Genomic DNA, 21,564 nt, shown 5'->3' with positions numbered 1-21,564 from the left:
TCTTCCACAGCATGTCTGTCTTAAGGAATCTGATTTAGAGGCTTATTCTCCAAAGGTTTGATGATTCACCACTTGTGACAGACAAGGAGAAATATGAAATATGGCCCAAGCGTACTGCTGTAACCCCACTGACACTGGACATCTATCATCAACTACCATTGGTATTCTAATCTTTAAGAATTTATATCGCATTATTGAATTCCTCACAATCTTTAAGTGTATTTCTCTTCCCAACAACTTTATGGGGACAGGAAGAACTGTCACAGTCAGGAAAGGGAACACAGAGGGTGTTCTGCTCTGGCCTTGCACAGAAGACTGAGAAACTGAGCAGTTCCCTTCTCAAGGCATTGCCAGAACCCTGGCCCAGTGCAGCCTGTTTGTTTGCTAATAAAAATTAATACCAAATGTCCCCCTTGGAGACATCTCAGCTGGCAAAATACAGTATTCAATGTGCTGGTCTGCAGGTTGGAGCTGAATTCATTTGGTATCTCTGTATTTTCTTATGAAGTGTTGTTCTTATTATCTGCACCACAACCTCCAATAACTGCTTTATGAATTCATCTGCAGCTGAGTTTATCCTTCAGAGCATCACACCTTATCTCAGGTCTTCATTTATATTCATCACTGGGGACAGAAGTAAAATTTAGCTTTAATTCAAAGGCTAATTTAGGTTTCAGTATATGATTAACATTCCACAATTACTACCATCAAAGTCAAGCTTATGCATAAATCTCTGCAGGACTGGGGCCAAAACATTTTCAAGTATCCACTTATTCAGTACATTTTATATGAAGAATTATTCTTATCTATTATTAATGCAAGGGCCTTAACTAGGTAAATCTTGACACAGCTAGGCCTCTCTCTCCATATATAATTACTCATCTTCTTACTTTTCATCTGGTTTCTGCTCTACCTTGTTATCTAATTCCTTGGGTATGAGCACAGTTCACTAACTGTAAATACAATTTACTCTCAGGAGCAGCAGGAATATTCAGCAATCTGCAAACCTAGGTTTTCAGGATAACATGCAACAACTCCCAACAGGTAAGATCATCGACTATATAATTTGGTAACATTAACCATTAAAGAGTAATCAACACGAAATAATAAAAAGCTCTGCTAAATTATATATTATTGCAACACATCCAGGAAAAATACGAATTTTTCCATGAAATGCCATCATTCAACTACAGCAAACAAAGTCCAGCTACTCCACTCAGCCAAAGTGGAATCACCAAAACTTTAATACTATATTTCTGGCATGCAATATATACATAATTAAACAGTTAAAAAACATGTACAAGTGCAGTATGCATAATGTAAAAGCAGCCTTGCTGTGGATTGTGTCTATCAGGATGTTCACAGCACCAGTCATAACATTCGCTAGCAAGAAAAACAGTAATTGGTTTTTGTTAATAGCACTAATGAGGCATAGCTGTGACAGCTTGTCCTGCCTTCCCACCGGCACGGCCTCCATTCCGCGCTTTTTCCCGGAATCAAGGGGCTGCACAACCCCCCAGCAGCAGGGCACGCTGGACCCCTTGACCAGCAGCTTTGTGAACACCAGGGTGAGGTCAGTGAGCACAAAAAAGCCCAGCAGCAGCAGGCAGTGGGCGAGCACCCAGGCGCAGAAGGGCAGGTTGGCCAGGCGGCGGGACACGGGCTCCGTGCGCGCCTGGCACAGCTGCAGCAACAGCGACAGCACCAGGACGGCCAGGGCCAGCCCCCCGAGGGCTTCCAGCCAGCCCCTCACCGAGCTCCTGCGCTGCAGCAGCCACAGCCCCACCTGCACGCTCGCCAGGTAGATGGCCAGGTAGCCAAAGAGCGAGAGCAGCCCCTCCCGGTTGGCGTCGAGGAAGCCGAGCCGGGAGCCCCTGCCGTCGCTCCCGTGCAGGATGAACGACTTCAGAGAGGTAGTGCTGAGGAGGAGCTGGTAAAGCACGGCCACAGCTAGAGCCACCAGCCAAGCCTTACGTTTGGGGAATATGGCTAAAAGCAGAGATGCTGCAAGTCTCACCAGTGCCAAGGTAAAGAAGAAGTTCCAGTGCACCCCGTACTCCGAGGTGTGCTCGTGGTACTCGATGGATTTAACACTCAGCAGCCGCCCAACGCCGAGGGAAATCAGCGGCCACACGGAAAACACCTGCCTGGCCAGGCTGGAGAATCTGGGCTGTGTCGTGTGAGACTTCTGCCGAACCTCAGGGCAAACGAGAGCGTTTCCAAAGATGAAGGCTCCCACCCCCAAATCCATGGCTCCGGTGCCGTAGGTCTCGGCCTTGGCGTATCGCCGGGGATACTGCGGGAAATCCACGGCCAAAATGCTGATGGATGTCAGCACGTTGACATAAACACGGAACACAGTTATTGCTGGAATGCACTCAGGCTCCAAGCACGTCTTCTGGAATTCTTTTACAATTTGCCCAAAGGGCACTCCGGCCTCCCGTTTTCTCTGGCTGTATATTTTGGAAAATATTCCGGCACAGAAGGCAGCGAGGATAACTGGTATGAAAAAGATGACTGGAGACAAGACAGTGCAGGAGAAGAGGAGAGGAGACACCAGCACCAAGAAGTCTAGCAGCAGGCTGTACTGCCTTGAGCTCACGGGTTTTCCATGGTGCAGGTAGTACAGGATCAGGAGGAGCCCTCTGCAGAGCAGGCACAGCGGAGGCAGGGACAAGCCTGCGGAAATTTCCAGCAAACTCGTTCCGTTCAGGTTGCTGACAAAAGCTTCTTTCAGCTGTTTCTGGGACATTCTTCTTCCTTCCTCTGAAAACACAAAACGTGAACTTGAGGTAGCTTTGTAAAACGGGTCTCCGAACTCCTTAAAAATGAATCAGTTCACGAAACCAACATTGATTCCAGAAGTTACTGCATTACTTTTCAATTTAAAGAACACACAGCAGCACTGGAGCTGGCCTGGGAAGCCAAGAACAGGCACAGGCTTGAGGAAGCCTCCAGCATTTTTCATCCTGCTGTGTTCCAAAAAGATGCTCCGTACATTTTTGAGGGAGATCTCTCAACATCAAATACTCCACTGAATATTCACATGGTTGAATAATCTTACTGCTCTGTAGAACGCCCTTTGCCATATCCTCTATGGCCCAAACGGCACAGACATGTAAAAACGTGGCCCTACAGAACTTTGTACAACCAGCAGCTGCAGCCCCCAGGTGCCTTTTTACGGCAGCGGAACCCCGCGGGACGGAAAAAAAACGTGAATTAATCAGGGGTTCTGCTCAGCCGCGGGAGCTTACCGGGAGCGGGGGGACGGACGGCGCTGAGGGCGCAGGGCCGGCGGGGCCCGCGGCCGCCTCTGCCGCCCTCACGGCCCCGGGTGAAGCCAGGCCCGGTGAAGCGGGGCCGGGGTGAAGCGGGGCTGCGGTAAACCCGGACCCCGTAAAGCCGGCCCCGGGTGAAGCCAGGCCCGGTAAAGCCGGGCCGCGTTCCCCGCCCGCACTTTCGCCGCTTCCGCAGCGCCCGAGCCCCGCCCCGGTTCCGCCTCCCCGGCCCGCCCGCCCCGCTCCGCTCCCGGCCCCGGCCCCGGCCCCGCTCCGGCCCCGCTGCCGCCCGCGGTAAGTCCCGAGCCGGCCCTGCCCTCCCGTCCTGCCCGGCACCGCCGCCGCCGGGCCCGGCCCGCCTCAGCCCCGGCCCCGCGCGGCCCTGAGGGGACACCGCGCCCGCGACCTTGCGGTCCCGCCCGGGAGCTGCCGCGGCCCGCCTGTGTCCCCGGTGTGTCCCTCGTGTCCCCGGTGTGTCCCTCGTGTTTCCCTCGTGTCCCCCTCGTGTCCCCCGGGGTCTGCGGGCACCGGCACAAAGGGCTCTGCCGGGGGAGCGGGATGGATCGGACCGGGGTTTGGGGATGGGAGCGCGCCCGGGACTCCGAACTGACTCCAAGTGGTGTTTTCATGCCGGGTTAGGAAGGAAATTAGGGATGGAGTAGGAATAACAATGGAATAAGAAGAGAAACTGAATAGGAATGGAATAGAGTGGAAATTTAGAATAGAATAGAATAGAATAGAATAGAATAGAATAGAATAGAATAGAATAGAATAGAATAGAATAGAAACAATTAGAGTATAATAGAACAAAATTAGAATAGAATTAGAATAGAATATAATAGAATTAGAATAGAAAAGGAATGGAAGTAATGGCAGCCTCAGCTGCAGGAAGGACAGAATTCTTCCCGGCGGTGTGACTGGAACCTCAGCGTTTATCACAGAAATTCAAATGACTCACCTTGGGCTGGTTCCCAGAGATTTTCAGAGGAAACAGGAAGGGGACAACAGAAACTTCTCTGAGTTACTCCCCTTCCCAAAGCTCTGGCTTCTCTGGCACTGTCAGACCCTCAGATCTGCCCTGTTTCTCCAAACAGGAGGAATTTTACAAGTAGTTGCAGTTTCTTACCAATAAAACTTGCTTTATTAAAGAGAAACAAAGCATTTTATTCCTGATGAAAGGGAAGATACATGATTCCCTCCAAAAAGCTTTATTTGCAGGGGCAGCAGCACAAAACCATCACTCTGGGTGGGATTTCCAGCTCCAGTGTTACTTGGGCTCCACTGGGATCACTAATTCTGTCTGAAGTCCTTGAGACTTGCTTGTGGAACCCTCTGGAGAATGACATGCCCTGAGTTATTTTTCTCTAAATACCTTTTTATTTTCTTTATTCAAGCATTCTCCAGTGTGATTTGAATGAAGTACCCTAAAGTAAAGGCCCTCTCCAGTGTTCCCGTCCACAGGCCTGGACAAGATGCCAAAGCAGGTAAAAAGAAAAGCAGGAATTGTGTGTGCTAATTAAATGTTACTGCCAGGAGAGAATTCTTGGCTTATTTCCATGCAGTCAAGATTAGGTAACACTAAAGAATGTTCACCCCCACTTCATGAATTGACTGGACTTTTTTACTGTGGGTTTGAGCTGTGTTAGAGACACCAGGCAGTGATTTTTGTTGGGCTCTAACAGGATTGGGATTTATTGTCACACATTCTTTTACTTCTGGCTGAGCAATCAGCATCTCAGCTGAAGTGATGCTGAGCAGGGCAGCAGAGCCAGGCCCTTCCTCAGGCCTTGCAGTCTCACAGTGGGTTTGACTTGCCTGGTGGAACACAGGGAGAAAGGGGGAAAAGGGGGAATGGGCAGGAACTCCTCAGGTCCACGGGGTGTTTCCTAATTGTGGTGTCTCTTCTCTGACAGCAGCAAGCTGCTTAATGCTCATTCAGAGGAGAATATCAGAAATCACTTGGATGGCAGTGCTTTACTGCGTTGCTAAGCTTTTTTTTTTTTTTCCTTACTGTGTAAAATTCTGTATCACTGGAAATGAAGTATTTATGCTGTCTGCAAAAGATGAAAATGCTCCTAAATGAGTACACTGTTGTAGCTTTTTTTATTTTCTTTTTAGGAACATGCTGAGTGGGGTTTGCAGTGCATTTCCCCTATATTAATGGGCTCAGCTCACATAGTGGGAATGCTGCTAACTAAATGTAGCATTTTCTGTACAAACAAGGTGCAGCTGTTCATTGGTTGGTACAGGTGAGCAGGGATAGTTTGGAGAACTTTCTGTCAAAGAGAAGGAGATCAGAAGAGGAGTGTACAGAGTGCAGAAATCAGGACTGGCATCTTTTCCATTCTTCATTTTCTCTTCTAGCCCCTCCTTTCCCCAGAAATGGCAAACAGGTCCTGGAATCTCTCTTCTGGCTGGTTTTCCATTACCTACAACAAGTGTGTCCTTCCAAATAATGTTGTCAAGGACATGGGAGCCCAGAGGCTGACATTTGAATATTTTAAGTGATTCAAAGGGGACAAAACTTCAGCTAAGGCAGGGCAGCTCTTCCCCCAGCACCATTCCTGTGCCCTGGCTGTGATGTGTGCACTCTGCAGCTTTCACCCTGAAGATGAGAGTCTCTGCTAGGAAAGCTGCGTTTGTTTTGGCCTGCAGGGGCTTCCAGCTGTACCTGCAGCCAGCCCTTCCTGCTTCCCTGAGCCCGGGGCACTGCTTGGATTGAATGCACGACAGGCAGAGGCTTAGAAATGAGCCGGTTGAAAGAGCATGGGGTGTGTGTGTGTGTGTGTGTGTGTGTGTGTGTGTGTGTGTGTGTGTGTGTGCAGAGCTGCAGTGTCAGCCCAAGGCCACGTTCTCTGAGTGCCTTTGCTCACAGCCAGAACCCTTTTCTAACATCAGAGCAGGAGGAGGGCAGCTGGGAGGAGGAGTAGCTCTCACATCCTGAGGTCTGGCTCCTGCTGAGACTGAAATTCGGTGACATGGAAGCAGCAGAAGAGCTGGAGCAGGGGAAGAGGTGAAAGTCCAGCTCTTCACCTTTCACTGGTGCTGATCTGACGTCCCCTCCAGGAAAATGGCCAAAGGGAAGATTCTCTCATCCAGAATGACCTCAGTGAATCATTTGAAGAAGAAGTTAGAGCCTTCCTCGGTGATGAAGAGAAACTGCATCTTTTTGACGACCTCACCAAAGTGAATCCGGTGACAACCAGGACAGGTGAGCAGCCAGGGACTGTGTGCTGAGGGATCCCTTGCCCTGCTGGCCACTGACACGTGGCCACTGCATTCCTGCTCTCACTGCATTAACACCATGGACACAGGAGTTATGTATATTATATTAATTATATTAATATATTAATTATATGTATAATTATGTATGTTACACCTCCATCACTCTCTTGATGACCTCCTTCTCTATTAAAGGTGATAGGAACACACCTGAGACTCTTGTTACCAACAGGCACAGCAAGAGTCAAACACACTTTGCCAAAGATGCTGACAGAAGGTGTTGCTTTTCAGTTCTGAAATGTCTTCAAGCAAGATACAGAGTCAACCTGTTCTACACAAATGCTGGCTGCAGCCTGGTGGCTTTAAATCCTTTCCAGCCTTTCTCCTGCCTCTACTCACCTGAGCTCATGAGGGAGTACCACGTTGCACTTTGTCCTCAGGTAACCCTTGTGTTTGAGATCACTGTCCTTCTGCAGAGCCCAGGTGTCCAACTGCTCCAAATTCATCTGAGCAAAATACTCCCACAGGATAAACCCCATTTCTAGTGAAATATTAGTTCTGTTAAAAGAGCAGTGCTGTTTTCAGGTGAATGTGAGATGACCCTTGCTATCCATCGCTGTTGAACTGTGTGGTTACTGTACTCTTAAATATAAATGTTCTCTTTCACTGCCAGGATCTAAAACCTCACATCTTTGCAGTGGCTGAGCAAACCTACAGGAATGTCCAAAAGCAGATGGACCCTGTGAACCAGTCCATCATTGTGAGTGGAGAAAGTGGTGCTGGGAAGGTAAGGAAATGTTTTTCTATGACATTGCTCTCAAGTTTTGAGCTCTGACAGTGATTTGTAGTGCAGAGTAGTGCAGTGAATGAGCAAAGATGAATTAAAAACCCCTCTGACACAGCACGTAGCCAATCTGCCCAGCACGACTCTCTTGAAATGTGTGTGAAGCATTAAGTGATTGCTGCAGTTAAACACACTCTGCTTAATATAGCAGCTCTTCAGGTGACATCTGTCATTTCTGGAGGGCTGGGTTTGAATCATTCAGCAGGAATTGCACCTGAGTTAATGCCTCAGCCTGGTCTGTCAGGGAGCTCTGTGAGTCTGTAAAGACTTAGAGCAGTGGATTCAGCTCCTGTGATGGTCCATCCCTGCTCAGGACCATGCTGAGGAGGGTATTTTAAAGCCCAAGAGCAAGGTGCTTGGCTGAATGCTAATGACTCAAAATCCATTCACATTCATTCCATCCCAAGGCAGTTAATTCTGGCTGAGCTTCCAGATGGTGACACCTCGATGGAAGTGCCATTCAGCAGAGCACTCCCACTGCAGCAGCACTGAAATGTGTGTCTGTGGCACGGAGTTTCCACTGAAGCAGAGCTCTGAACCTGACACAGCTCCTCTCTTCAGCCTCCCCTCACCTGCACACTGTGTTTCCAGAAGGCAGCTCTGCTCCACTGACATAAGTGATAACATGTTAAAAACAAAGAGCTACTGGCAGATGTCTCTCTTGCAGACCTGGACCTCTCGCTGCCTCATGAAGTTCTATGCCTCTGTTGCTGCCTCAGTTATCTCCCCAAAAGGCAACGAAACTGTGGAAAGGATAGAGAAGAGAGTGCTGGATTCCAACCCTGTCATGGAAGCATTTGGTAAATGTGGCTTTTTTTGCAACAAAGTAAAGGAATGGCCACTGTGGGAATTTCCTTTCTTCCCACACGAGTCTAAGCTATCTCTTGGTCCTCTCCTTAAAAACAAACTCTTCAAATTCTGCAGCTATTTACAGAGCACCCAAACTACCTGTATGTGCTGCATGGCAGAGTGGCACCACTCTGACTGTTCTGTGTCTGCCACTGGCAATTTCACAGGGAATGCCTGCACCCTGCGGAATAACAACAGCAGCAGGTTTGGGAAATACATCCAGCTCCAGCTGGACAGGTAAGAATTACTGTGTAAAACCTTACCTGTTGTCTTGTTCCTTTAAACCTTTATTATCTTGTTCCTTTAAAGCTTATTTCTGGAATCTGTTATAGAATATTTTATGTCTTTAGAGCATATTTTGGTTTGCTGGCAGCTTAAACTGTTATTATTTTCTTTTTTTTTTTTTTTCCCTGAAAGCTCTTACCCTGATCTCTAAGAGACAGCAATGGGAAAAATAGAGATGTAGTTAAGAACTCTGAATAAAATATGAACAAAACTGAAGGTGAACTGCAAAACATTCACAGTCAGTTGGTCTCAGAACAACACAATCCCTCTTGGATTCTGTGAAGAGGTTTTGTTGAAATCTTTGCTCTTTTTCCCTCTCCAGATTCCATCATCTGACTGGTGCTTCCATCCAGACTTTCCTTCTGGAGAAAACAAGAGTTGCCTATCAGGCCCCCAATGAAAGAAACTTCCATATTTTTTATCAGGTTTGCCTTCAGTTAATTTTGCTGAGCATTTCTGACACACAGCAGGGATGGAATCACCAGATTTAGCACAGTTGCAACTTTTAATAATTACCACTTTCCCTGTCTGCCAGGCTTCCAAATTAAATCATCCTCCCAGTATGTTATTCTTCACTGTCTGGGAGCTGTGTAAACACCAAAGGCAGAATTCAATTTTTACCTTGTTTTCTGTCTCCAGATCACAAAAGGTGCTACTGCAGAGGAGAGGCTGGAGTGGAACCTTCCAGAAGGGGCTGAGTACCGCTGGCTGCCAAATTCTGAAAGAAACTTAGATGGTAAAGATTAGCTCCACTAACTGATTAATCAATCCATTAATAATGGCTGGAACTTTAAAGGGAGGCAGGCAAAAATACATCCTGTTCCATCCCCTGGTCAGCCAACAGCAGATGTTTTGCAAAGCCACCAGCATTAATGGGATTCTTTCTAAGTTTCACTTGGCACTAGTAAGTGTTAAAGCTTAGAATCAGTCACCTGGCTTAAAACAGCTGCTTCTGGCCTGGCAAATTTGCATCTTTGTGGCTTTGTTTAGAAACTGTCTTTGTCTTTGCATGTGCTTGACGTGACAGAAAAAAAACAGTGGGTTGGTTGTCCAGCTTGTGTGTGGGATTTACCCGAGCAGCATCCCTGTTCTTCCCCGCTCTCCACTGACCATTCCAGCTGGACTGGATGTGCTGAGAAGTTCTGCTTGCCCCTGTTTGTGTGCTTGGCTTTTTCAAGAGCACTGTTTGGCTTTTCAGAGGACTGCTTCGAGGTGACCAGAGGGGCAATGTTCCACCTGGGCATCGGCCGTGCCACGCAGAGCAATATTTTCAAGGTCAGCCACGCAGCAGGGACAGCACGAGGCTGCTGAGGATGTTGGGAATGTGCTCCCAGGGTGGGATTGCTGCTGGGATAAATCCCTGGCACTGTGCAGAGCTGCTGCTCCTCTCTGGAGGGCCCTCAGCTCCACATCAGGCTGCACAGCTGAAGGTTAGAGCTGAGCCAAAACTCTGCAGCTCTGAATTTCAGTTTGCCTTCAGGAGCTGCAGCGTTAGGGAAACACTCAGAAGTCTGGGATCTGTTGGCTGCCTTTTGTGCAGGAATGTGCAGGAGCTGGCCTGTTCCAGGCTAAAGGAAGGCTCAGGGGAGCCTGCCTTGGGGGGAGCTGTCCTGAAAAACTCCCTGATTGCATTCCAGGTGTTGTCAGGCCTTCTGCACCTTGGGAACGTTCAATTCTCTAATCCAGTGGATGAATCTCAGCCTTGTGAACTGGAAGACAAAACCAAAGGTGAGGCAACAGCCATGCCATGCTCCAGAGCCTTGTTAGTTCAGTGCAGATGCCCAAGAGAAAGGATTAGAGGGAGGAAAGAATGGAGAGAATTCTTTCCTTTATTTAGTTAGTTAATTTAGATTTACTTATTATATTTACTTCATTATTAACATTCCTTAAAATGTATTAAATCTACCAAATTTTCACTTGAGTAATTTTAACTATTTTTACTTTTCATTATTAATTCCTTTTAACTACTAATAAGTCTAATTACTTTATTAATAACAATTTTGAAAATTAATAAATTCATTTAAACAGTATTGAATTGATTGCATTTTAAATTATTAAATGGAATTTGTTTAATTTAAATTAATTTAATTCAGAAAGAATTCCTTATTAGAGAAAAGAATTTGAACAATAACTCTCCTGCTGACAGGAGATGATCAAGGCCGTGAGCAACCCAGAATTTAGGTGTGTTTTTGTGAACAAACAAGAACCTAATGCTCCCCTGCCCTGAGAGATAATATCCTTCCTGACAGGTCAGGGCAACTGCAGCATTACCCAGTGATTTCAGGAGGATTATTGGCAGAACTGTGGCTCTTGTCTGTAATCTTACTCTGCCATCACAGGGCTGGCAGAAATCTGACCCAGAGGGAGAGCAGGGCTTTTCACATGAAAGCTTGGAAGTTTTCATGATAAAGACCAAAAGGCAGTGACAACAAATCTGTTAAATTGCAGCAGAAATAGAGGTTGTTCTAGGTTGTTTAGGAGGCTTGTGGATCTGTCTCTCCTTCAGAGCTAAAAGTGCCCTGAATGGTGAAGGTTCCTGCTACAATTTCATGTCCTCTGAACTCAAACTACTTAATAATTTTGACTACAGCTCAGCTGAGAAAGATCTTGAATGCTTTGTCAGCAAATACTCATTCTTCTACACTTCTTTCTATCCCCAAATCCCTGCTCTTTTCTTGGTCATGACTGTTTGATTTGTCCGTCTGGATTTTGAAGTCCCTGCTCAAAAAAGGTGAAAAAGTAACAAAGACACACCTAGAGAGAAAAACAGCTTTGGTGTGGCAAATTTCAGCTTTTTCTGTTATTCCTCCATTTTAAAGAGAGCACCCAGAATTCTAGGGGCTCTCTGCATCCAATTTAAGAGTCTGGTTTTGGAAAACTTACTCCCAGGTTTGGGTAGAAAGATCCAAAATCCAAATTTAAGTTGGGGAGCTGATGGAAGTGGCACTTTTCCTACACAATCTCTAGACCTTCCCTACCTTCAGAGGTATGAACACACCAGGTAACCTTGCACTGTTTGTTCCCCTGAACAAGAGTTTGTGAAGACCACGGGGGATCTGCTCCAGATTCCCATTGAGGAACTCCTGGAATCTTTAAGGATTCGAACAATCACTGCTGGAAAACAGCAGCAAGTGTTCAAGAAGCCATGCTCCAGAGCTGAGTGTGAGACCAGGAGGGACTGCCTGGCCAAAGTCATCTATGCCAGGTCAGGATGGGCTAATCCAGGTGACTTTTGGGAGGGAATGGGGAGGCCAGAGGGATTTACTTGCTGCTGTTTCATGGCACCACATCAGAAATTCCTCTTCCTTCTAAGTGACACTGATGGAAGCAGCAGTAAAAGAAACAATTCTGATTATTGCAAGCCAGCAGCTTCCAGCTGATCCCATTGTTGCTGTCTGCAGGTTGTTTGAGTGGCTGGTTTTGGTCATAAATGAAAACATCTACACAGATCCCTCGGTGTGGACCAGCTTCATAGGTAAGGATATCCCACCCTGGTTTAACTCAGGGGCCAGCAGCCCTCCAAGCTGCTCCTAAACTAAAGCTCCCTGTCCTCCCACATTCTTCCAGGTTTGTTGGATGTTTATGGGTTTGAAGCCTTCCCTGAAAACAACTTGGAGCAGCTCTGCATTAATTATGCCAATGAGAAACTGCAGCAGCACTTTGTAGCTCACTACCTGAAGGCACAGCAGGTAATACCCCAAACTGAGGATCAAATCTTCAGTATGTGATTTAAACCAATTGTCACTTCAATTGCATTGCTGTGCCCATGGTCAGGTGGAACCTTCAGTCAGTAATGCCACAGAAAGCAGTGGGAGGGAGCAGTGGCTTTGTGAAGAGGGGAGTGTGGGGCAGTTGCAATGACACAGCTTTGTCCCTTGGGGACTGGAAATCTCTTCCCAGCCCCACTGGATCTCTGCCTGTCAGACTGTTTGCTTTTCCTCAAAGAGCTGAACACTTGAGACTAAATTCTTGGGGTAAGTGCAGCCTGAAGTGAGATTCTCTTGGAAGTTTCTGCTTGCAGCCATGAAGCATAAAGTCCCTAAAGAGTGGAGCTGCTAGGTTGAGCTTGGTGTGAAGGCAGAGCCCACCAGAACCCTGTCACCCACACCTGAGCACGTGGGACCTGTGGAGGCCTCCTGCCACAGGGGCACAGCTCCCTGAACCCAGCCATGCTGGTGCCCTTAAAACAAGCCCCAGTGTGCTCCAGCTTTTATCCTTGAGTAAGGAGGGACACAAATGCTGTTGTTTCACAGCAGAGAAGGTTTTTTTTTCCCACCGTGCAGTCCCTCACTGGTCACACACTGCTATTTCCAGCTCTCATCTGAGTGCCCTGCAAGGTGCAGAGTCCCTGCCAGGGCTGCTGCTCTGCCCCTCCCCACTGCAGATCCATTACCAAAATGCTCTTTGCCATTAACTGGAATCAGGGAAATCCTTTTCTTTATGGCAGCAGCGTGCTGGCACCTCCTGCCTCACAGCAGGGTTTTGTCAATTTATTCAGGAGTTAAGTATTTCTTTGACTGCCATTTGTGCTTTGCTACTGCCAGGCTGCTTTCCCTGCCTGCCCTGGTCAGCATGCCAGGGGTTAATGGTCAGGGAAGATGGAAAGCAAGTTCAAGCACACAATTGCTTTGCTTGAAACGGCTCCATGACCTCTGTTTATAGCACCCCTCCCACTCACTGCCTGCCCTCTTACCTCTGGATCTGGCTGTCCCCCAAACCACTTAAATGCCATTAGTGGCTGTGCTGAGCAAGCTTTTGGCAGGAGGCTTTTCAAATAACTGCCCAGAGCTTGTGCTTGTTAAACACTGCTGACAGTTTGTCCTGTAATTCAGCATAAATATTGTACTGATTATTCCAACCAGTATCTCCCTGCACTTCCTTTCAGATCAGGCTTTGCTTTAAATGGAGCTCAGTCAGTAAAGCCTGGCACACAAAGGTTGGGCTGGGGCAGTGTCCCAGTCCAAGGAAGGAGTTCTGCTTGTTCCTTGTCCTTCAGAGAAAATCTCAGCACAGCCAGGAGAGGCTTTGTGTGACTGTGGCCTTTGTTTGCTCTCTAAAGCAGCCTTGCAGCACACTCTGATAAATCCATGGGGTTCCCAAATCCTCTGATAAATTGTTCCAGCAGGTTCTGATCCACACCCAAAAGCTACCTGGGGTAGAATATCCTCACGTGGGTTGGTTTTTTTCTCAAGCTTGGTGTTGATCTGGAGCTGAGCTGGGATTAACTCCTCAAACAGGACCTGGATGAGCTGCCCAAGGCACAGAGTCCTGAGCTCTGGTGCCCTCTGCTGCAGAATAACCCCTTCCCTCTTCCTTCAGGAAGAATATGCAGCTGAAGGTCTGCAGTGGTCATTCATAAACTACCAGGATAACCAGAACTGCCTTGACCTGATAGAGGGAAATCCTCTCAGCATTTTTTCCTTGCTGAATGAGGTAAGTGGGATCATTTCTTGGGCCCAGTTTCCTGCCTTTGTCCCATGCCACCACAGAAAACACAAACAGTAAATTAATAGAAAACCTGTCAGCTATAAAATTTCTGCATGGCTTCAGCTTCACAAAATCATGCCACTGCTTCCTCCTGCTCTGAGTTGTCTTTTTCCCTCTGATCCTGGGTGTTCTGATTCAAACATGAAGCCTCAATTACTTCTCACCCCCTCTTCCTTCCCAATATTTCAGGCCTTGCATACTCAAAGCAGCTCTAAAGGTAAAATTGCTACGATTTGAATTTTAAACGTTGTAGCTTTTAGAGTCAGTTCTTTGGGACAAATAAGAGATGCTGCAATTGTGTGTCCTTTGCAGGAGTGTCGTCTGAACAGAGCCTCCAACACTGACCTGTTCCAGACCAGGATTGAGAAAGCCTTGTCCAGTAATCAGTGTTTAAGTCGAGATAAGTTTAGTAAGAAGCCCAACTTTATCATTTCACATTATGCTGGCAAAGTCTGCTACCAGCTGGCAGCAATGGTGGAGAAAAATAAGGTAGGTGTTTGCAGAAAGAGCTGTTTAAAAAAAAATCTTAAAAGTATCTTACAGACCTAAAGTGATTTAAGTCAAACAGATATATTCAGTGCTGGGTACTGGACATAACTTGCTGCAGATAAATCCTTGAGGCCATGTAAAACTGGGTGATGTCCTTGGTGTGATTCTCTGAACCACCACTGGCATGAGCAGATGCTTTCTTACACCTTGAACCATCACCAAATCAGGGCTTCTTGCATTCCTGGGGGATGCAGAATTGTTCATGGCATCAGGGCATTTTTATAACTACAAATACAGCACTTAATTCCCAAAAAAAAAAAAAAAATCAGATAAATTTATGAGAAACAAGAGCATGGGCTTAACTGCTGCAAGTGCTCAAAGTACTCAAATTTTGGCCATCAGGGAATAACTGAAATGTGAAATAGTTTGCAGAGAGCAGGGTCCCTTCTCAGCTCTGACAGCCCCAGCAATTATAATTATGGCAAGTGCTATTATTTATTTAGCAATGAAACACCATCTCTTAATTCAAAAGAATATTTCTGATGTCTGCTGCAGTTTGTCTGTCAGGGATTAAACCACTCCTGAGAGCTGGAGCTCCCATCACTGTGTAACAAGAGCAGTGATGGGAGCAGTTGTATATTTGACTGGAATTGCTGAATGTTCAGCCAAACATTGTTTTCTGTTCCTAAATCTGACTATGAATGAATGCACATCATGAGATTTGAAACTGCAGCTGTGGTCACATCAAATTTGCCATCAGAAATACTGTTCTACTTCTCTATGTGGAATTCTTAGTTATTTTCAGAGGTGCAGGTGCCTGCCAGGTCCAGATATTGACAGTCCATGTCTGTTTGCAGGATGCTGTTCCACCAGAGCTGGTCCACGTTTTGCAGAACTCAAAGGACCCTTTCCTTCAAAAATTATTTCCTGTGACAGAAAAGAACCAAAATAACACCAAAACCCAGAACAGAGCAGCTGTTGTTACAGTGGTGTCCAAGTTCAAGGTACATCCTCTTCAGGTTTCTGCTGTAATTTTGGAAACTTTCTGGATTTACCATCAACAGTTTGATGAAATGCATCCACAGAGTGGATTTTTTGCTCAAGCTGTCCTGCAGAAGTGCTCTGACACTGAGTCTGTAAAGCCATCCTTGCCAAGAGCAGCTTCCTGGGGATGGATGGGAGATCCCTGAGGAGGAGGAGCCCTGATGAGCCCTGTGTTTGTTCCTGCAGAGCTCCCTGGAACACCTGATGGAGATTTTGAGCAGAACCACACCCCACTACATCCGCTGCATCAAGCCCAACGCTGACTGCAAGGCCCTGACTTTCAGGAGAGAAGAGGTAACTCTTGCAAAGCCTTTCCCCAGGGCTTTGCACTGGCTTTCTCAGGCTCTCGAGTCACTTGCAAAGCTCTTTCCACAGCACATTTTGAAACAGCTCTTTGTCCTGTGAGATAAGCACCCTTTCAGAGTCCCTGAGGTGCTTGTCCAAAACAGCTCCTAAGCACAGCAGCTCTTCCAGCTGCACCTTGCTTGTTGCTGGGGTGATTTGGGGTGCTGCCCTCCCAGCCCTTCACACAGGTGCAGGTGATCTGAGCAGCTCTGGGCACACACAAATACCTTCAAAACAAAACTCTGCTCGCTCCTGCAGTCCAGGGAGCTGAGAAGCTTTGGGAGCAGAGCAGCAGATGCTAAAGCTGTAACTAGAGAACCTCATCTGATGGGCAATCAGGCTTTAAACACCCGTGGAATCTGCTGAGCATGGAAAAACCAACGCTGAGCCTGGAAATACCAACACTGGCTCTTCACACCCTGCTGGCTGTGGATGCCCAGGACAGGGCACACAAGGAGCAGCTTCCACAAAAGTCAGCTTTGCCTAAACCATCTCAATTTGTGCCTCAGGTTCTCAGCCAGCTCCAGGCCTGTGGAATAGTGGAAGCCATCACCATCAGTGCAGCAGGTTTCCCAGTCAGGTAAGTCCAGCTTCTTCAGCATAATCCATTTCTATAGCAATTAGTGGCATGTAGTTATTCAGAAGAGCTTATAAGCAGGAAACCCAAATATTTTGCACCATCAGCATATCCATGCATAATTCCTGCCCTGGCTTTGCTACTGTTGCTGGGAAATCTGAATTTCTTCACAAGTTCTGTACTTTCTGGCCTGTTTGACCATTTAGGCATCAGTCTGTTTGCATCCCCTGCACTGGGTCCACAAAGCCATTCTGGAATTTCCCCCTTCAGAGGATGAGTTATTTACCATACAGCAAAAAGGATCAGTTATTTACAATAATGGAATTCACTGCACATTTGTCTCCCAGGATCCCTTTCCAAAGTTTCACTGAGCGCTACGAACTACTGAGAAAATCCTGGGGCTCCAGTAAAAAAAGAGTGTGGGACAAAAGCAGCTCTCATCCTGCTGAGAAAAAAGGTAAGTTTCTTCAGGTAATCCTCCTGCCATCAAGTAAAATTGTCACTGCACCCATTTGGTATCACACAGATCAGGTAATTACTGTATTCACCACTATTCTCAAAATATTTCTTTAACCTGTCACCAACCTGTGTTTCTAATTTGCTTTACACTTAAAATCTTACCCCTCACTGCTGGTTTTCTGTGTTCCTCCTGGGTGGAACAATCAGTTATGGTGGTGTCTGGGGTTCCCCTCACCCAATATAATTTGATTTAGATTTGATTCTTTAATAGACTTGAAAACCACTTACCTTTTGCTTTATCTTCCTTCTCCTTCCTTTCTTTCCCCCCACCCTTATTTCCTTGCTTGAATCACTGACCTTCCAGCTTACCTGGACTCTGCTGCCTCTTCCACCTTTTGCAAACTTCTCTTTTTCTAAGCAAGAGTGAGGATGGACTTTAACAAACACAATCCAGCCCACAGGTAATGCCTTTGCTATGAACTCCTGAAAGGAGGAGCTCATCAGGTGGTTACATTTAATCCTGAAGGTTACTGCAGCCCCTTTCTGTGCCCCAAATGAATCCCCTCTTCACCCAGTGGGTCACTTCAATGAGCAGCAGCTGTGGGAAGCAGGACCAGCCTGCTCAGATGAGTAAAACTGGTGGAAATCTGTTCACCCTGTGGAAATGGGGTGAAGTGAGGAAGTGCAGGCTGGAAAATTACTTACACACTGGATCTTTCCCCCTCAATTGCAAACCCATTAACTGCAAAGCCTCTTTGTGATGGCTTTTTAGTCCTTTTTATCGTGAGGGGGTAATAAGCTGCAAACAAAGCAAAACAATTGCCCAAACACGAGGATAAGCTTTGGTTCCCTTATCAGCCCAGCCCCAGGAACACCATCAGAGCCACCAGATGTCTTCCTGTAGGCAAGAATTGCTTCTATTTGTTTTCAGGACCTTAAAATGCTCTCATCTCCTTAGAAATATTTATAGCAGAAAAGCAAACAGTATCCAGGATGGAATGATGCATCCAGCCCTGTGCATGCAGGAACTCCTTCAACAATCTCTTGTTCCAGGTCTGAATTAAGTCTGTCTCCATTTCCAAAGAGATTCATCTGGCTGACCTGTTTGTAATGTAAAAAAATTGTGCACTGTGTCCCAGAAATGGCTTTAATAACCTGTAATTGCTGCCATAAATTCCTGCTCAGTACAGGACCCCATAGCTGCTCCCAGTGTCCTCTGAGAGCTCTACAATTGTGTAGAATTTGTTTCCCTTTCCTGTACTTTTCAGTACATTAAGGCTACAATTCCCTGCCTTTTGTTCTTTGCTCCCACAGCTTTCAGTTTTGAGTATTTCATGTGATTTTCTTAGGACTGAGCTGCTCAGTCTATTCTTAATGGCATTGCTGCTGTTTTCTCATGCTTCCATGTGGGATGGGAGAACACCTGAGCCCTCCCTATGTCAGTGTAGATTTACCCCAAATGACAATTTTACCTGTGGAGGACAGAGGTGATAACAGATGGGAAGGCAGCACCCAGCCACAGCCCAGTTAAAACACCCCACACTGGTTTTCTGCTTGCTGGCACCTGGTGGAATCTGTGCTGTCACATTTTAGCCTTAAACACAGCAAGATCAAGTGCTCTCAGCCATCTCCTCCTCCCCTCTTGCTGCAGGTGTTTCCCCTCTAAATGGCCAAGAAATCTCAGTGCAAAGACAATGCCCTGGGCCCCATTTCCAAATGTTGTGGTGCCTTCTCCTCAGTGTTTCACTTCCAGGTGAGACTCCAGGGATGGGTGATGACAAAGCACCACGTGCTGCTGTTCTGGAGATCCTTGAGGATGCTGTTAGAGGACAAACCCCTGCTCAGGAAGCAGGGAATGGAGCAGGAGTCCCCTCAGTCTACTGTGGCAAAACCAAAGTGTTCCTGGCCAATTCCCTGGTAAGTGCTGTTCCTTGGCTGAGGCCTCTGGAGTGCTCCTGCCTCAGGGCCATTCTGGCACAGACAGAGGCAAAACTCCTGCCAAGCCAGTGTGACCAGAACTGGGCATTTTCCATCCAATTATTAAACTCAATCAAGCACCCATCAGCATCGAGCTCTGCAAAGAACTTTGTGTAATGTTGGACAAGGAGCTGCTCTTGTGTCAGAATTCCAGTAAAGGTGGCAGCTTTCCTTAGCTCCACGTGACAGATTTGGCTGCTCCAGCAGGCCTTGGGAAGGAGAGGAAGGAGTCACAGGCACTTCTGCCAAGCTTGCAGGATGCAGCCCTAGAAGCAGCCCCTTCAGTGGAGCTGGGTATGAACCTGCTGCTGCTGGGACCTTGGGAGGCTCCACTTCCCTCCCCAAGAACTTCCATTTCCATTTCCTTGTTACCTGAAAGGCACCAATGAAGTGCTGTCACTTCCCAAGCCTAACCCAGCAGTCACAGGACACTGGAATGAGCCTGTGGTCCCCTGGCAAACACCAAGAGGCTCTAAAAGAGGGAAGAGTTGTGAGCACAAGTCCATCCCTAACTCCAGGCTCCTGTTCCCCACTGCAGCTGGAGCTCCTGGAAGCCAGGAGAGCAGAGGTGTTAAATGAGAAGGCATTTTGCATCCAGTGCTGCTGGAGAAGATTTAAAGAGAAGAGGACAGCAAAGGAGAAACGCTCTGCAACTCTCATCCAAGCAGGTGACCTGTGGGGTGGGGATGAGGTAACAGAGCAAGGGACATTTCCAGTCACTCTGGGGGATTCCAGTGGCACAAGTGGCTAAGTGCCATCTCTCCCAGAGTGTGCAAGAGCTGCTGAGATCCTCTGCACTCAGGTTTCTCTCGTTCATCCCTCAGCTGTTCGTTCCTGGCTGGCCAGGAGTCGCTTCCAGAGGCTGCGCAGGGCTGCCCGTGTCATCCAGCGGGGCTGGAGGAGGTGGAAGGTGAGTGTGGGGGACAGGACAGCACTGAAAAGGAGCCTGAGGCTTCTTAGGGTCTGAGAAAGAGTAATAACTCTGAGAACTACAAACCCAGCGCTCCAGAGAAACTCTTCTCCGGCTGAAGAGCAGACGCCAGTCCTGTACAGCTGTTCCTGGCTCATCCTGCAGAACAAACTCATTCCTTACCTGCATGGAAATTGGGGTGTGCTGTCCTTCCAGCCTCCCTCTTTGACAGACTCAGTTTTGCAGTCCTAAGTCGTGCCCAGGACATTTGACAGTGTTGTTGTTGTTGTTGTGTCTTTCCCAGGCAACAGCGGCCGCGCTGGCAGCAGCGGAGCTGGACGAGGGGGAAGGAGAGGAGTTCCCAGCCCCTGGAGCTGCCCTGGCCAAAGCTCCCTGTTCCCTGGACACAGCGTGGCCTCTGCAGGCAGCTGTGCAGCTCTGGCCCCTGGGCCTGGTGCTGGCTGCTGCCCCTGGCAGCGCCACGGGGCCGCGGCGGGCGCTGGCGCTGCTGGGCTGCCTCAGGGGGCTGCAGGAGAGCCCCAGGGGACACCTGGGCTGTGGCATCGCCTCCATCAGAGCCCTCCCGCAGGTACCCCCCCCTCCCTCCTGTCTGCAGCTTGGGGTAGCATTTCCCACTGGCTGGCACTGCCTTCCCTCAGAAACTGCACCTGCAAATCACCCTGGGGGCCGGGGGGGAACACTTCTGTGTTTGCAGCAGCTGTGGCAGTTCCTGCACACAGAATTTGATGCAGACACAAGAACTGAGCCAGGAGCACTCCGACCTCCAGAGTCTGAGCTGATCTCAGTCCAGTTCACAGTACTGGCAGTTTCTGTAGTGACCTAAATTTCTCCTAAATCCCATTTGTGGGGACTCCTCTGGAGGAGTTCCTCCGTCCTCATCCACCAGTGGTTCACACACTCCAGAACTAAATGTGAGTAATAAAGTCAGCTGCACACCTGGCTGAACACTGTCCCCTCCTGTCCCTGCAGGGCTCTGTCAAGTTCCACTGCAGGAGGTCCCCCCTGCGTTTTGCCAACGTCAGCCCCCACACGGAGGCGTTCTCCATCACGGGACTCAACCAGATCCTGCTGGACAGACAGGAGCTCCTGCCCACATAGCTCTGCCCTGGCCTTGGCCTCCAGGAGGGCTCTCTGCAAGCTGCTGCTTCCAAATCACTCAACATCCACTTCTGCTGCTACCTCAGAGCTTCCACAGCGCTGCCCCGCACCTACACGGTGATGGAATGGGATACAGCTCATAATACACCTTATAATAACATTGTAATAACTTTAAATTACATTTTCTGTGTGTGGGGGCAGCTCTTCTCCCCCCTCCCCACCTTACAGGAAATACCAACACTATGGGAACAAATCAATTCCAAGAGATCAGGTGCTTGAAGCAATGAATACTTGAACTGAACGCTGCTGGCACTGCCTGCAGCAGCCAGAGTGAGCAAATAATGCAAATAAACGTTCCTGATTCCTGCTGGCTTCTCAGAGCTGCCGTCCTGACCGAGCAGCAGCGTCCCCAGGGGGGGAGGAGCAGCCAGCTGCAGCCCATGGGGCAGATGTCTCAGGGAAAAGCAAGGCTGGGCTCTTGCTTTTATCCACAGAACCAAAATTTGTGAGCTCTCACAGCTGCCAGGTGTGTGCAGAGCTCCCCAGACAGCACCACCCTGCCCAGGGGCTCACCAGGGGTGCTCTGAACCCTCCCTTTGTTGCTTGTGGATCTTCAAAATGTTCAGCTGCTCGGTGTATGTCATTTAAAATAAACTGCTCAATGCCTTGTCAAAGTGTC

At 47.9% G+C, this 21,564-nt stretch overlaps 2 protein-coding genes across 7 annotated transcripts; one reads left to right on the top strand and one right to left on the bottom strand.

Moving 5' to 3' along the window:
- Nucleotides 1-1,221: 1,221 nt before the first annotated feature.
- On the bottom strand, nucleotides 1,222-3,735 carry PIGW (phosphatidylinositol glycan anchor biosynthesis class W). 2 transcript variants are annotated; one of them, XM_053961600.1, is made up of 2 exons: nucleotides 3,685-3,735; nucleotides 1,222-2,766 (listed from the first exon to the last, which is right to left on the bottom strand). In XM_053961600.1, exon 2 carries the CDS (start codon nucleotides 2,750-2,752, stop codon nucleotides 1,232-1,234), a length of 1,521 nt encoding a protein of 506 aa, XP_053817575.1. In that variant the 5' UTR covers nucleotides 2,753-2,766; nucleotides 3,685-3,735; the 3' UTR covers nucleotides 1,222-1,231. The 2 variants fall into 2 exon arrangements, with proteins under 2 accessions (XP_053817575.1, XP_053817574.1); XM_053961599.1 differs by lacking the exon at nucleotides 3,685-3,735 and adding an exon at nucleotides 3,255-3,474.
- Nucleotides 3,487-21,559, top strand: MYO19 (myosin XIX). Of its 5 annotated transcripts, XM_053961590.1 has the most exons (25): nucleotides 3,487-3,572; nucleotides 4,673-4,762; nucleotides 6,345-6,489; nucleotides 6,792-6,940; nucleotides 7,174-7,287; nucleotides 8,012-8,144; nucleotides 8,361-8,430; nucleotides 8,801-8,903; nucleotides 9,118-9,214; nucleotides 9,677-9,753; nucleotides 10,116-10,206; nucleotides 11,512-11,683; nucleotides 11,880-11,953; nucleotides 12,046-12,167; nucleotides 13,798-13,911; nucleotides 14,278-14,454; nucleotides 15,312-15,458; nucleotides 15,685-15,792; nucleotides 16,353-16,423; nucleotides 16,768-16,877; nucleotides 18,633-18,796; nucleotides 19,395-19,524; nucleotides 19,681-19,766; nucleotides 20,071-20,355; nucleotides 20,757-21,559. In XM_053961590.1, exons 2-25 carry the CDS (start codon nucleotides 4,751-4,753, stop codon nucleotides 20,883-20,885), a joined length of 2,880 nt encoding a protein of 959 aa, XP_053817565.1. In that variant the 5' UTR covers nucleotides 3,487-3,572; nucleotides 4,673-4,750; the 3' UTR covers nucleotides 20,886-21,559. The 5 variants fall into 5 exon arrangements, 4 of the variants coding, with proteins under 4 accessions (XP_053817565.1, XP_053817566.1, XP_053817568.1 ...); XM_053961591.1 differs by lacking the exons at nucleotides 19,395-19,524; nucleotides 19,681-19,766; nucleotides 20,071-20,355; nucleotides 20,757-21,559 and adding an exon at nucleotides 17,244-17,340 and having other exon boundaries at nucleotides 18,633-18,715; XM_053961593.1 differs by lacking the exons at nucleotides 15,312-15,458; nucleotides 15,685-15,792; nucleotides 16,353-16,423; ... (4 more) ...; nucleotides 20,071-20,355; nucleotides 20,757-21,559 and adding an exon at nucleotides 14,155-14,182 and having other exon boundaries at nucleotides 14,278-14,394.
- The last annotated feature ends 5 nt before the right edge of the window (nucleotides 21,560-21,564 follow it).

This window comes from Vidua chalybeata, chromosome 20 (genome assembly GCF_026979565.1).
Source record: "Vidua chalybeata isolate OUT-0048 chromosome 20, bVidCha1 merged haplotype, whole genome shotgun sequence".
Lineage (NCBI taxonomy): Eukaryota > Metazoa > Chordata > Aves > Passeriformes > Viduidae > Vidua > Vidua chalybeata.
This window is presented reverse-complemented; position numbering and strand designations above follow the sequence as displayed.